The sequence below is a fragment of the Ciconia boyciana genome, chromosome 3 (genome assembly GCF_034638445.1).
Source record: "Ciconia boyciana chromosome 3, ASM3463844v1, whole genome shotgun sequence".
Taxonomy (NCBI): Eukaryota; Metazoa; Chordata; class Aves; order Ciconiiformes; family Ciconiidae; genus Ciconia; species Ciconia boyciana.
The window spans coordinates 70966306-70980630 of NC_132936.1; the positions used below are offsets into that span (position 1 = coordinate 70966306).

At 41.9% G+C, this 14325-nt stretch overlaps 1 protein-coding gene across 5 annotated transcripts in view; it reads left to right on the forward strand.

Moving 5' to 3' along the window:
* Positions 1-14325, forward strand: part of IPCEF1 (interaction protein for cytohesin exchange factors 1) — a 90042-nt gene that overhangs the window by 30248 nt on the left and 45469 nt on the right. For 3 of the 5 annotated variants that reach the window (XM_072856075.1, XM_072856074.1, XM_072856078.1), the window contains exons 2-3: positions 5347-6197; positions 10765-10814. In XM_072856075.1, the coding sequence (XP_072712176.1) occupies positions 10791-10814 (24 nt within the window). In that variant the 5' untranslated portion in view covers positions 5347-6197; positions 10765-10790. The remainder of the gene's footprint in view (positions 1-5346; positions 6198-10764; positions 10815-14325) is intronic. The other 2 variants (XM_072856076.1, XM_072856077.1) reach the window with 2 other exon arrangements.

The window sequence follows — 14325 nt, forward strand, 5'->3', positions numbered from 1 at the left end:
GGGCGGGGGGTAGAATGAGGAAAATAATAATAATAATCATAATGTACTAGCAATTTAGTGCACTTGGAGAGGTTCTTTTCACGTATGATTTTTGTCTTCTGTCTCTATCTGGAATCTTGTGGGTTACACCCAAGTGAACTACCAGTGCACTTAGCTCCTTCACCTCCTGTTGAGGTGCTGAAAGTGCCGCACATGCCATTGCAGGGGTAAGCAAGATCATCCAGCGGTTTTCTGTCTTCTGGATGTGTTGTTTGTGCCCAGTATAAACTGCGTTTCCAGTAAAGATGCCTTGTGGAGATACAGTCCTAGGAACAGTGAATCACAGCAACTTAACCCTGGTCTTGGGTTCCTGCAGCCACAGAGGAGATATCTTCATCTTGTTTTGGTTAATTGCCAAACGTTTAGGACTTTCTCCAGTTCCTCCACTTAGGTAATTTCTCATGAGACCTACTTTCAGGTGGTAGTTGCATTCTAGCCTGTTTGCCTCCTGATGGAAACCTTTGGACAGCTTTAGAGAAAGCTACTCAGCATGCTTAACTATTTTGCTCCCACTTTTGGCCCATAATATTGTTTTATACTATATCACATTATATTATATTTGGGCCCTATATTGCTGCCTGCAAATGTGCAAGGACATTGGGTGCTCAATTAAAGTTTGTATCTTTTCTCCACTGCTGCTTCCCCCTTCTTTCACTTTTAATGAAGTGACACAGTAGGAACATATTGGTTGCACATGCAACACGTTATGAAACGTGCTGAAAACTTGACTGACGTCCAGTTTGAACAGCTGTTCGACCTTCTGACCTGACTTACAAAGCCCTGTGGAGTTTCAGCCTTGGCTAACTTGAATTGAACATTTCAGCATTCTTTTATCCTAATATTTGTGGTTAACTCACTTTCTTCTGCTAAGAATTGGGGCTTAAACTCTGGAGTGGCAGACATTTAAAAAAAAAAAACAACCAATAAACACAAATATTTTGAGAGTGAGTCCTCCAGAGTAGTTTGATTTTCTGGTTTGGAGTAGCTTGGATTTTTTCTTCCTCATTGATCTCAACAAATCACAGATTGATGATCAGAAGTCTGTCCGCTTCATGAGAATTGGGTTTCTTGTGCCAAGCTTCTTAGGAATTTGGGTGCATTTATATTATCGCTCAATTGTATGTAAGTTATAAAATTGAATTTTAAGGACTGTAATAGAATTTGAAAAATAAATATTTTAAAATCAGGACATAATGAACTTTAGACATGATATTGTGGCTTGATTCAAATTAATGTTTTTGTCATCCTATGTTGGGCTATAGATTTCAGCAAAGGGGAAGATTAATGAAAAAGAAATTAGATTGTGAGACAATACAACTGAAAAGGATTATTTTTGTCTAATTAGTCATTTAGTTGTTAGACTGTTTATCTAATTTGTGGGTTTAGATAAAAACAATTCCCTTCATTTTTTTCATTATAAGAAAGCAAGACTTTTCCTTCAAAGTTGTATATTTATCTCTGGGTTTTGGGCAGAGAGCAAAATTTTTTCTTTTTAAAATAAAAACATTATTTTCTCTGGGATTCTCTGTGGTAGAGAAGTATGAAGTAGAACTAATGAGAGCTTGAAAATGAGAAATCTTCTGTGGTCATGATTATGGTGTTAATTTCTTAGTGAATAAAACTCACATTAGTTGATGTGATTTAAGATTGTCACATTGGCATGTTAGAGTCATTGAAGTGTGATACTGATCTTGTTCACGTTCAGACTTCCTTCAAGATATTTCTGCATCACTGAAAAAATGAGGGTGGAATGGACAGTAACAGCTCTTGCCTGGAAAGACAAAATGCTTACTGGTATTGAGTAGGACTTTTGCATTCAGATGTTCCCCTCAGAGCTCTGTGTGCTCACTGAGGTGTTTCTGGTCATGCCTGCGTGTCTGAAAAGCACCATCACCCATCATGAGGCAGTAATTCAGTTGTGTTCTGCCAGTGATGTGCCTAGAGGAGTTGTATCCAAATTTTTCAATGATCTTTCAATCTTTCCAATCCTTTCCATGCGTTTAACAAGACAGGAGTATTACAACCTTGTTGTGCTTGACAATGCTTGCAAAACAGATGTGCTAAATTATAATATCTGGTCAGAAGGCATGAGAAGCTATCTAGCTGCCAACAGAAAGAGGATGCATCATGGCACTTACTTGAGTAAAGCCCGAGAGATCAGCTAGAAAGACAAATACACCATTCCTTCCCTGTGTCAGAAAAAGTGTGTGTTGAAAGTTGTGTCATCGAGTGACCTGATTTAAACTGAGACAATTTAAATTATGGGTGTTTCAGATCCTTATGCTAGCCTCTGACTATTCAACTGGTATAAATTATAGCTCTGCTGCAATGGGAAATACCAAGCGTGGGGTTGCTTTTCTCCAAGCATTTACTGCTCATTAATTATTTGTACAACCATGGGTGTTTTGTTGCCAAATTTTTTTGTTGCCAAAATGGCACATGGCCTGAGAGGGAAAACTGAAATAACAATTAAAAGTAATTTATTTAAAGAGGATCATAAAAGTAAAAGTAACTATTGAGGCTGCAATTGCTGTGAGCTATACACTGCCATTAAATAGTTGATAATACTAAATTTTATTTTGTTTTAATATTTTTTATCACCAGAAAGTCTAAAAGTTATTTTGTCTATTTGCATTTCTTATGTAAAATTTGAAAGATATTTGTACAAGAATTAAGTTAAAAAATGGAGGTACTCTATATTGGAATACACTCATCTAAATATAGAAGGACATAAACAGCTGGGGACTGGTTTAGAAGAAAAACAGACAAGAGAGAGAATCTCTCCTTAGAAGAAACAGGAGACAGACAGAGACTTAAGTTTGTATAAAGTGTTGGGAGAGCCATAATATGGTGGAATTTAAGGGAAAAATTTTGGTGAAATATGGCTCATGACATCAAAAAAATCCAGATCTTCTGAGAAAACCTGGAAATTGTTCCTCTGAAAGAACAAGTTCAGTTTTTAGTTTTCTGTAAATAGTTTCACCATATTACCTTCTTCTTTAGAAAAATGCTCACTGCTTTCCTTTCAGATTTTACTACAATGAGGGCAACCCCAGAGAAAAGGAGGAAGGAAAAGTGTTCATTTCTGTAAGATTTAAGAAGCAAATGTGTGATGTATTCAGAGCTGCATTTGCAAGAATAGCAAATAATCATCTTTAATGATTTATTTCTGTGTGCAGATGTTCTGGCAAAGGCTATAGTGTTTAAGAAGCAAGAATCATAGTAAATCCTGAATGCCTAGAGGCACTGATAGCTGCAGAAAAGTATTGCAGCAATCTTTTGCAACCAGTAATAGTTTTTTCTAAGTTTTATTTCAGCTCCCAGGACCAGCCAGCTTGTGATGCCACCCATCTTGGACAAGACGCCCTTTTCACGCTGGTGGGAGGCTATTTTCTAGCAGATATTTCTTACTATGCTCTTTTTGTGTGGTGTAGCAGGTTTTCTTCTCTTGCTCATCACAAACATAAGTTAAAGATGGCTGGTAGCAATTTGAACAGATAATGAGAGTTAATGTGATTAAAAGAAAACCAAATCTACTGTTGAAATAGTCTAGAAGCCGCGAAGCTGCTGATGATTAAACTGGATTCCCAGGGCAAAGTGTTTCTAAGAGCCATTCTCATCATATCTTTGAGTTTTTATCCTAGAGTGATTTTTTGCCTCTCAGTAGTCCATATTTGGGCTAACTCAGATGTACTGAGAACAGCACTGGGCTCCCACTTGCCCGCCCAGCTTGCTGGCCTGCCTGTCCTGGACCTTGGAGAAACTCCATTTTATATACTAGCACATGGACCTGGATGTTGATTTGAGGAATGGGTGCCGGTTAAGTTTCTCCGGAAAAGCTCTGATGTGAGCAGTCCAGTTTTCTCCATTCTCTTGTTCCTGGGGAAATGCCTTTCACCCATGGGGAAAAAGAGATCTCTGTGGCTGACCAGGCTTCATTGTAGTGCAGGAGCAGTTTCACCGTCCTCTGGTGCAACCTGCCAGGGCAGTTTGCCATTGCTACACCTCGCCTCACTGAGACTGCTCTATTGCAGAGGTGACGTTTGAGTACAGTGCATGTCCTTTGTGTATTGTGAAGGGCGGAAGGAAGATAAACTCTTCAATGCTCCTGATCTTTTAATGAAGAATCAAACAGGACTCTAGAGACTTCTGTTTCTTGTGAACTTTGTGAACAGGGAGTGCAAGTCTTTGACAGAAGAAGCAGCAAGTCCCCCAGCTCTTTCTTCCTTACTTCATCCTCATAATCACTAACACAACAATTTTGCTTTACTCTTTAAAAACTTTTCTCTTTACATTTCTCCAGAAGTGTGAACACTGGCCTTTTGTATAGAGCTGTCGATATAATGAACATTGCCTGGGTGGAAGAAAGGAGGAGAGGATTCACATCTAAGCTTCAGAGAGTGCAAACAGTAGCAACTTTTTTGGCCTTTTGTTCTCAAATGTGGGAGCCAAAAGTGTGCTCTTGTTATCCTGATGTATTACATTGCAGTTGTGGCAGTTGTAATGGGACTGAATTTCCTTGTTACATCTCTCGTCAGGGTGGCAGCTCGGGAAATATTGCTCAGGTAACTCTGGATTTTTGGACATAGGAGAAAACTCCATCCACGGTGCTCTGGTGAGCAGCTGTAAATATAGGAAGGACTGGTTGGCTTCTGCTCTAGCCTTGGCTTCTCTGCCTTAAATCAAATTATGGCTGCCCATGAGATGCCTCTGGCAATGTGTGGGTGGGGGCTGAGCCCCTCTGGGCAGCCCAGCAGGGCTGCGGGGAGGCCATTCCCCGCCTGGGGCACTCGTGCCTCCGAGGTGGGTTTTCATCCCGATGGCCACTGGAGGGGAAATAGTAAAAATTCTCCAAAAGGAAAATGCCACTGTGTTGTTCTGGACAAAGGGCCCTGAAGTCAGTTTGGTCTTAAAATGGCATGGGGCAGAGCTGGAAGCCGGAGTGTGCCAGGCTGCCTCCCCATGTCAGCTCTGTCTGGCAGAAATTTTTTTTATTAGTCTTTTTTTAGGAAATCTGGTTTGTTCTGATGACAATACCTTTTCTTTTTCTTTTTTCCTCTGAACTTCATCCTCCAAATTCACAAAATGTTTTGCAGCAGCTTATTGCTGTGATTAATTTTTTCAATTTTTACCTTCCATTGGATGTGTAAAACTTTCTGCAATGCCTTGACAGCAAATGTTTGTCAGAAGTGCCTTCCAGTGAGGATGTCTCAGGTTCCTGTCACTGCGATGATCCACGTTTATGATTAATGCAGTGGTTCTGTGCCTTTGTGCTGGGAGGAAACATCTCTCTCGTTATCCCTTTAGGTGCTGGACCTTGCAGTGTTCCCTCAAGACTGTGTTTGCTGAATGGCTGATCTGAAAAAATAGAGGAGGGAATGATGCTCCTCCCTCTCCCCTCATCTGTATCTTTTTGCAAGGGACTTGCTTCAAGGGAAACCCCTTAGATTGTTGTCTGAGGAGGGTCTATAGGCTTTGGGCTTTCTTTTTCCTGCCTCCTCTCTGTGTTTCATCTTCTGGGCTAGCAGAGAACTGTGCATCTTTGGAAGAGAGCGGAACACCAGGGAAGTGCTTCTTTAGACCTGGAGTGTTTCCTTACCCCTTAACTGCACTAACTCTTCATCCATTTCTGCAGCCAACTTAATTTTGCCTGCTTTGATTGCCTGCCACAGCAAAAGAGCTAGCTAGGAGGCAGTAGTAATTGCAGTATTGCACTAAATGTTTCTGCAAACTCTTGCTTGGCCTTCAAACATAACCGCACTATGAATCAGCTCAACACTAAGGAGTCTGCATGCAAAGTCACTTTGGGGCAGACACACTTCACTAGGCATGCCATTTTGATTTCTTGGTTTTGTCTGTGAGGCCACAGAGGCAGCTGCAGCATCTCTCTCCTGTTGAACCTCTTCTTTCTTTCCAGCCCCTCTCCTCCCGAAGGCGGTGAGCATGGGCTCATGCAACTGCTTGCTCAGAGCTGTCAGCACCTGTAACCTGCTGCTGTTGGGCTTCCTGGCTGGACTGACAGGACCTGGCCGTGATCCAAGCAGGGCGATGTCTCCAGACCCTTTCTGTCTCCGAGACGGGAGCAGTGAACTTTATTCCCGTTTTTCCTGGCCCTCTCCCAAACGGAGTCAGAAGTTGTCTTTTTGAATTGCTTGCAGGTGAGGGGACTGAATAATTGAAAGTAAGGTTATAACCAATGGTATTATAATGTGACAAATGCAGTTTCTTGCTGCCAGGCCTGTGATAAGAACCCTTTTTGCTTTTCAAAGGATAATTTTTATTTAACAAGCTTAAATTTGTCCATTGTGGTCAAAGCTGAAGGTATACTCTGACAATTATGACTTATGATTATACTTCAATGGGCTGGTTGTTTCCGATGCTAATGGTGAACCTGTAGTTTCATCTGCAATTGGAAACACAAAGTCATGGGGACTGAGGTGGGTGGGACGTAACTTAACCGGGGTGGGACAGTCCATGAGCTTTTGTGAAAAGTGCCTTAATGTCTCTTTGTCTTTGCCCCATGGCACAGCACCAGCTTAATATCTGACTTTTCTGGTGACCCAGTAAATGAGAGAAAATCTGCAGATCAAGAAAATCCTTGTACAAGATACTTGATTTAGATAGCTAATTAACCAGTTAAGTAACTGACTAGATCTGATTAATTAGTAGTTAATGGTAAGTTTCTGTCAGATTAAATTGATCTCTAGTAACCCAAAGGACAATTATGAGCTTACAATCACTGTGATTATTCTTCCCCTGCATTGTTGCAAGAACCCCAGTTAGAGGTAATGGGATAATTTAGGACTATTATATAAGCCTGTCTCCTTGACACAGGACAGTGCTTCAAGCGCTGCTATGATTTGGGGCAATGCTATTCCTAATGCCTGGTAAATGAGATATATGATTAAGTAATCATTGATTTTTTAGGGAAATTTTTGTAGCGCTATCCCTAGTTTCATATGACCTGTCAATTCATTGCCCATTGAAGTGCAGATTGTTGCAGGCAGCCAAATAAACAGAAAGCAAGTAGAGAGGCTAAAGCTGGTGACCAGTGTGAGCAATGTAAATAGAAGGAAGGCAAAAAGCTTATTTTCCAGGTTGTCTTATAGCCCTGACTTTGTGCTTGGTAAAGCAGAATTTTTTTTTGAGTAGTCTGTGTCAATGCCATCTGAACAGGAACTGAGCTATGCACATTTTGGGTGCTTCTGCAACACAAATAGTTTGAGTCATGTTACATATCTCAAATATTTTGCTCAGAAGCAGAAAGGCATATGCCTACTCTGGATGTCATCTGAGGGATGCCTGGAAGGCATGTCAGCAGGCTTATACCAATATCACTGTAGCTTGTAACTGGTCAGGCCTTGTGGATTTTGACTTCCACAAGAGGAATATTACTAATGAATTAAGATTGCTTTTTGCAACTAGAATCATTGGAACCTCAACGTTTTTTTCCCTTTTTTCCACCCTTAACATTGCCTTTGATCTTTAACAGAGATATTTCTATTTATTTCAGAGGAGATGATGTAGTCAAATGGAAATGATTGCAAGATATTTCTCATAAGTCACTTGCTGTGTTTCCACATTTGTTGCATCAGCTATTACTCATGTACCTACTTGTTTATTACTCTTCTTGAAACAGCAGGAGTGAAGTGGGACTAATAAAGCTGATATTTATAGTTCAGTTGTTGAATCAAAATAAAAAACCCTCAAAAACTTGAATTAGAAATCTTTTACGTGAAACCACTTTTGACATATTGTATTCAATTCAGACTGAAATTAAATGAGTTGTTTCGGGCACCTCTAAGAAAAGCCAAAGAAATGCAGGGATGGTTTACAAATTGATAATGTAAATCCATCCCCTTTGCTTTTATCCAGTAGATCCACTATGTTTTATCCTCCAGGAAGTGAGAGATTCGAGTTTGTTTTCTCCTTTATAAAGCCATTTGAACTGGGAAACGTTTCACTGTGCCTTGTTTTATTTTCTCTCATTGGTTTGTTCCTCTTTGCAATTTTAGTGAATTGAACATCCATCACAGCAGACTGCAATCCTGGTGCACGTTTTCCCTGTGGATGCCTTAATCTGTAGGCTGGAGGGTTTCCCTCTCCTTCTATTCCTAGATCTTATCTCCTTGCAAATGGAGAGGCTTAGGAAGAGGGCTGGGATCCCACATCCTCACCTTGGTGCTTAGGGGTACACCTTTGGGGGTGAGACCCTGCTTCAAATTCAATGTCCACCTAAGTCAGGACAAAGATCCACACGCGGGTGTCTCCAGTCTGTAACACAGCACCCTGAGTGCTATGAAACGAAGTGGTCTGGGCCAAGTCTTCTCCTGCTGCAGCTGTTTCAGTTAGGAATTGGGACACCCTTCTGGTGGTATGAACTCAAGTGTTGTCTCCTACTAACCTCTCACTGGCTTGCCAAACTCAGCAAGCCAAACAAAGCTCAGGTGTAGCTTTTGTGGGCTGGGAAGCTCTTCTGCCACCAAAACCGCCAGCCCTGGGCACGCTCCTGGGCTGCCATGGTGTGACCACCTGCCATCGCACAGAGGGTACGTGAGGGGCACAGCTCAGCAGGGGATGTGAACTGCAGCCTGTGGGAGGGGAATACTGGGGAGTGAGGGGCTATGGTTCCCAGAGGCAGCTCCTGCAGATTCATGCTGGACCATCCAGTAAGGTGGGTATAGACTAGCTCTACTTGAGTGGCCGTGTTTATCCAGCTCCTTCTCCTAATTCACCTGTCTGTTTAGAAAGGATAGGCGGTTTTCCCACAGTGCACCTACAGAAAATTGAAAGGAAACACTTATTTTACTGTAGTGCAGAGATAAACAGGTTATGCCCTTCTGAAATGTTGGTTTTGCAACAGTGGAGTCCACTGAGCTGACATAAAAATCCTACTGCTCTTTCCCAGTGTAACTGAGATTTCACTCAGGTCAGGTTTACTTAGGAGAAAAACTCATGTGTATGAGAGTTATTTCTGCAGTGAATGCGTTATTTTTTTTATATAGATCTTTCTTTACACAGGGAATAATAAATTATACTCTTAACTAGAATGAGACAGAAGTCAATGCTGCTTTTGAAACTTGGATGCTGGCTCAAAGATTGCTTATCCAGTTTCTGGAAACTATACAAAAGTTTGAGTTAAAGTCACTAAGAAGGTTCTGCTGAAATCCATTTCAACTCCTTTGGCACAAAGCACACAGGCGGAAACGTTTCCTTGCCAGTTAACTAACACTTCTCTTGCTCCTGGTACGGTGGCTGATTCAAATCTGTGCAGTTCGTATAAGTACATCCCACCCTCCCCAAACCACACATGAAATGAAGAAATGACAGGAAAAAGGCCACATGTCACAATAATTACTATAATTTGGTCTGTTATTCCCTTGCTTTCTGGCTCGGTATTTGAGGCTCGATGTTAATTTGCTTGTATAACTAAAGGTGTTTCCTCTGCTTGTTTATACTAGCTATGATTTCTAAACATCCTTGAAATTATTTGCCATAACATCTCTCCTCATCATGATATTACTTCAATTTGGGCCACTTACAGAAAGTGCTGCTTTCTATTTTTGACCAGAAACAGTTGGGAGCCAGAAAAATATGTATTTGTTTGCCTTTCTATTTTTGGTTTGAAATTGCTGGAAGCCAGTAGGTGGGTTTTTATTTTCTGCTTTAAGATTTTATTTTCAAACTAAAACAAATATTATGTATGAGGAATGGCACATATCTTAAATTACTGGTTTTAGTAACAGGAAAAAGTTCTTGTTAGAAATTTTTCTGAAGTGTGGCTCTATTTCTGGAAATCCTTTTTTGTTCACTTCAACAGAGTCTTGTATCCTCTCTCATTTCACTCAATAATTCTTTCATATGCAGAGGGGACTGCATATTTTATAGGAACTTTGCTGGCACTAAAAAGTTGGTGTGTTTTCCTTCATCTTGTACACTGCACCGATTCTTTCGTCATCTGTCCATTCTACCAGCCAAAGGAAGATCACGTAGGGAGTTGACTATTGGTTGTGTACACCAAATGAAATCACCTGAACTGTCACCTAAATGGATAACTGCTAACTTTGTGTATCTTTGGAAAATAAACCCTAGTGTCTACTGTTAGACTGCACAGATTTCGCTCTCCAGAATGGAAAATTGCAATTCATTATAAAATAGGTAGTCCAGTATGAGATCTCATCCCATTCAGGAGAGCTGGCAGATTACCTAATTAGAATTCCCAGAAAACACTGGGAAAAAACTCAGCCAAAGCAGAAATCAAAATCTTAGAGTTCTTTCAAAGTCAAAACCAAAATGAACAAAAAAACTCCCAAACCCAAACGAACCCCAGTTTTACTTATTTATTCTCTGTGCATTTCCTAAAAAAAACCCCCAAAAAACAAAAACCACCCAACCCCAAAAGCCAGCTCAACCAAACAAAACACAACCCCCCAACCACATCCATGAACTTTATTCCGTTTATTTCATAGAAAAGCTTGGATAATTTTGAGTTAGTGTTCCTTATCACTGGTTGACTTCTAAATCAGTAAAATCAGTTCACATAACATAGCATTATCTTTGGAAAAGGTCTTTTTTTTTTTTTTTTTTTTTGAGGGGGTGGGTGGCGTGGGGAGGGTAAAGTTGGCAGGTCTAAACGTATTAACACGTTTTTTTACTCTACTGCCAAGACTTATGTTATATGAAAATATACAGAACTTAAGCAAACAAAACTTTCTCTTTTTACAGCTTCCCATTAAGCTTTGAAACGATTCATGGAAGCTGATGGAAACGTTCTCGTAAGTATAATTGAAGTTATGCCAGAGTTACTGATCAGCTGAAGAGGTCGTATGTTGGGGCTGTGTCCTTGTAGTCATAGAAGACTGCGGACAACATAAATATCCAAACACGATCTTGCTTATGGGCCAGGCCAAGTGGTGAGACTGCCACAGGCTGCCCCAGTTCTGCTCTAAGGATGAAATGAAGTCTATTGTATGGGCCTGATGACAGGGGTGCCCTCACTTCCAAGTCGTGCCCCTCAATGGATGAGGAAGCAGTAACTTCGGATACATGAGCTTAGCAAAGGATTTTCTTAACCACACATCTGTCTAACCCTTGAGAAGCTTAAGGAAAGTACAGCTCTGTAGAAGATGAGCTGTCAATCATAGGTGCCTCCTCAGACTCATGCATTGTGAGTCGAACTTCATGAGACATGAAGTCTGGTCTTTGATATTATCCCAATGCCCCTGCTTTTGCTTGTAGAACAATTTTTTTCTTTCCCCCAAAACAGCCTCATACACCTGCTTCACCCCATTTTTTTCTCCTGGGGAGTTTGCAGGCTGCAAGCCCCTCAGTCTCTAGGCAGAAGCATCCTCTGGGGTGATTCTCAACTGTTGCTGGCAGCTCCCCAGAGGGATGCTGCCCACCTAAGTTTGGTTCCCAGAGATGATTGCTCAAGGCCACCTATTTGGAAGGGAGGCTTGGAAACATGTAGGCCCCATGCTATATATTTGCAAATCCTTGAAATTGTGCTGCTGTAACAGTCTTAGACATGGTGGTAACAGGGCAGTTTCCCCAATAGATGTGGGAGCAGCTGTCCCTGCTGGGGCAAAGGCTTCCACATAGGCTGAGCCTCATATGGCAGATGCAGCCCTCCAAGTCTCAGACTGCAGGAGGTGCCTGGGACCTCTCTCTGAGGCCAGGAGAGATGGCCCTCTGCCCTGCAGGAGGTCTACCGTCTTGGAGGAGCTGTGCTGGCAAGTGGCGGAGACACGGGAGGAAGTGAGCAGGCTGCGTAGCATCAGAGAAAATGAAAGGGAGATAGATAGGGTCTTGTTTGAGACACAACAGCTTGAAGAGCTTCAGTCCCCACCTGCAATGCAGACGCAGGCAGTGTCTACCCCCGCTATCAAAGCAAGCAAAACCTCTGGAGAAGGGGAAGGATGGAAGTTGATGACTTCTAGTACCAAGAGGAAGGCTCCTTCCTCCCACCTAAGAACTCGCAACTGCAAAGTAGGTTGACTGCCCTCAAAATTGAAGAGGAGCCAGATGTGCCTACTAGCAAAGGACCTGGTTCTCCCAAACGTAAACCATGCAAGGCTACCAGGAAGAAACAGTGAGTCATTGCAATGGGTGACTCCCTGCTGCGGGGGACAGAGGCACCCATCTGTAGGCTCGACCAACCATCTAGAGAGGTTTGATGCCTGACAGGGGCCAGGATCCAGGATGTTGTGGAGAGACTGCCAAAGCTTGTCTAGCCCTCTGACTTCTACCCCCTAATGTTATTCCATGTGAGCACAAATGATACTGCCAGGGAAACCAGTATATGCTGGGGGCCACCCAGCTGGAAAGCAACTTTGCAGAAAAGGACCTGGGACTCGTGGTGGGCATCAAGTTGAACATGAGCTAGCAACATGCCCTTGCTGCAAAGAAGGCAAATGGTATCCTTGGCTGCATTAGGCGAAGTATTGCCAGCAGGTCAAGGGAGGTGATCCTTCCCCTTTATTCAGTGCTGGTGAGGCCATACCTGGAGCACTGTGTCCAGTTCTGGGCTCCTCAGTACAAGAGAGACATGGGCATACTGGATAGAGTCCAACGAAGGGCCACAAGGGTGATTAAGTGACTGGAGATCTAATATATGAGGAAAGACTGAGTGAGCTGGGACTGTTTAGCTTGGAGAATAGGCTCAGGGGAATCTTATTAATGCATGTAAATACCTGAAGGGAGGGTGCAAAGATGATGGAGCCAAGCTCTTTTCAGTGGTGCCCAGTGGCAGGACCAGAAGCAATGGGCAGAAACTGAAACACAGGAGGTTCCCTCTGAACATCAGGAAGCAGTTTTTTATTGTGAGGGTGACTGAGCACTGGCACAGGTTGCCCAGAGAGGCTGTGGAGTCCCCATCCTTGGAGATATTCAAAAGCCATCTGGACATGGTCCTGGACAACTGGCTGTAGGTGTCCTTGCTTGAGTGGGGGGGTTGGACTAGATGACTTCCAGAAGTCCCTTCCAAGCTCAACCACACTGTGATTCTGTGGAAAAATAAGATCCCTAAACTGACAGAAGTCTCTCACTGAAGTTCTCACTTCTCTCATACGTTTTTGCTCATCGGTGGAGCCTGCCAGAAGTGGCTGTGAATAACGCTCAGTTGTACAGCTCCCTTTGCACCTGGCTCATGGGTGTATTTGCCAAGTGGAGGAGTAATGGACAGCAAGCTTGAAGCCTGCATTGTACTGCCGGATCACTATCCAATCCTGTTCAGCCCTCGGGTCTCAGTAAACTGATGAGTAAACCAAAACCTACCAAAAAAGATTAAAACCTAGCCTGTATTGCCAGCCTTGCACAAAAATCATGACCCTCCTAAAGTTGCAAATAACTGTAACATTTTGCATTTATTTCAGAGCTTTCTGAGGATGATTGCTCTCGGATTTTCCCTGGTAACAAGAGCTAGAAATAGATCTGATTTTTTTTGCTTTGTTTTTCAGTTGAACCTGTGATAATGAAATAAATAATTTGCCATCAGGAAACTGAGCCTTATAGGGAAACATCCACCTTTGTCAGAAGCATAGTAAAATCATGACGTTTGGTTCAGTTTCAGATTGTTCCAGTGACTATGTCTGGTAGTTACAGTACATTTGCATCTGAAACTGCTGTTACACGCCTGGTCGGTACCATTGGTTTTACTGGTAATAACTCTGCCTTCCCCAGTTTTCTCTTTGTTCTGTACTGGTGTTAATGTCTCTTATTAGGAGTGAAACTTAAAAGTATCTGTTAATCAGTGTTCGTCCAGGTTCACTGAAACGAAAGACTGTTGACACTCATAAGTCAGTTTTCAGAGGAGGAAAGTTTAATTTACTTCTTGAGGAAAGGTTTGCCACTGGAGACTTGCTAATGTGGTGTATTCTCATGGAAAACTGAATCCAAATCCCGCTGGTGAGGCATTTTATGAATTTTGTGGTAGATTGATTTAAATATAGGTTTTCTATTGGTTTAAGATGAAAACCGTTTTACTGAAAAATGTTTGTTTATTTCATAAAATAGCCATCTGACTCCAAACACTGGTACTTTGGAGAAAGAGGTTGCTTTTGTTTGTTCATAAATCAACAAAATTTGGGAAGGCAATTTTGTGAATGACATCGGATTTCATTGCTGCAGTCTGGGATTAGAGATTTCTCTTGTGCAGAGCAAACCATGTATTTTTTGTAAGATGATGCTGGGCTTCTGAACAGCACTAAAAACACTTAAAAGTTGCTGAATTCCAGGTTTAGGATTAATTTGATGAAAACTTACTTCAGCTTTCAGGAATACTGGGAA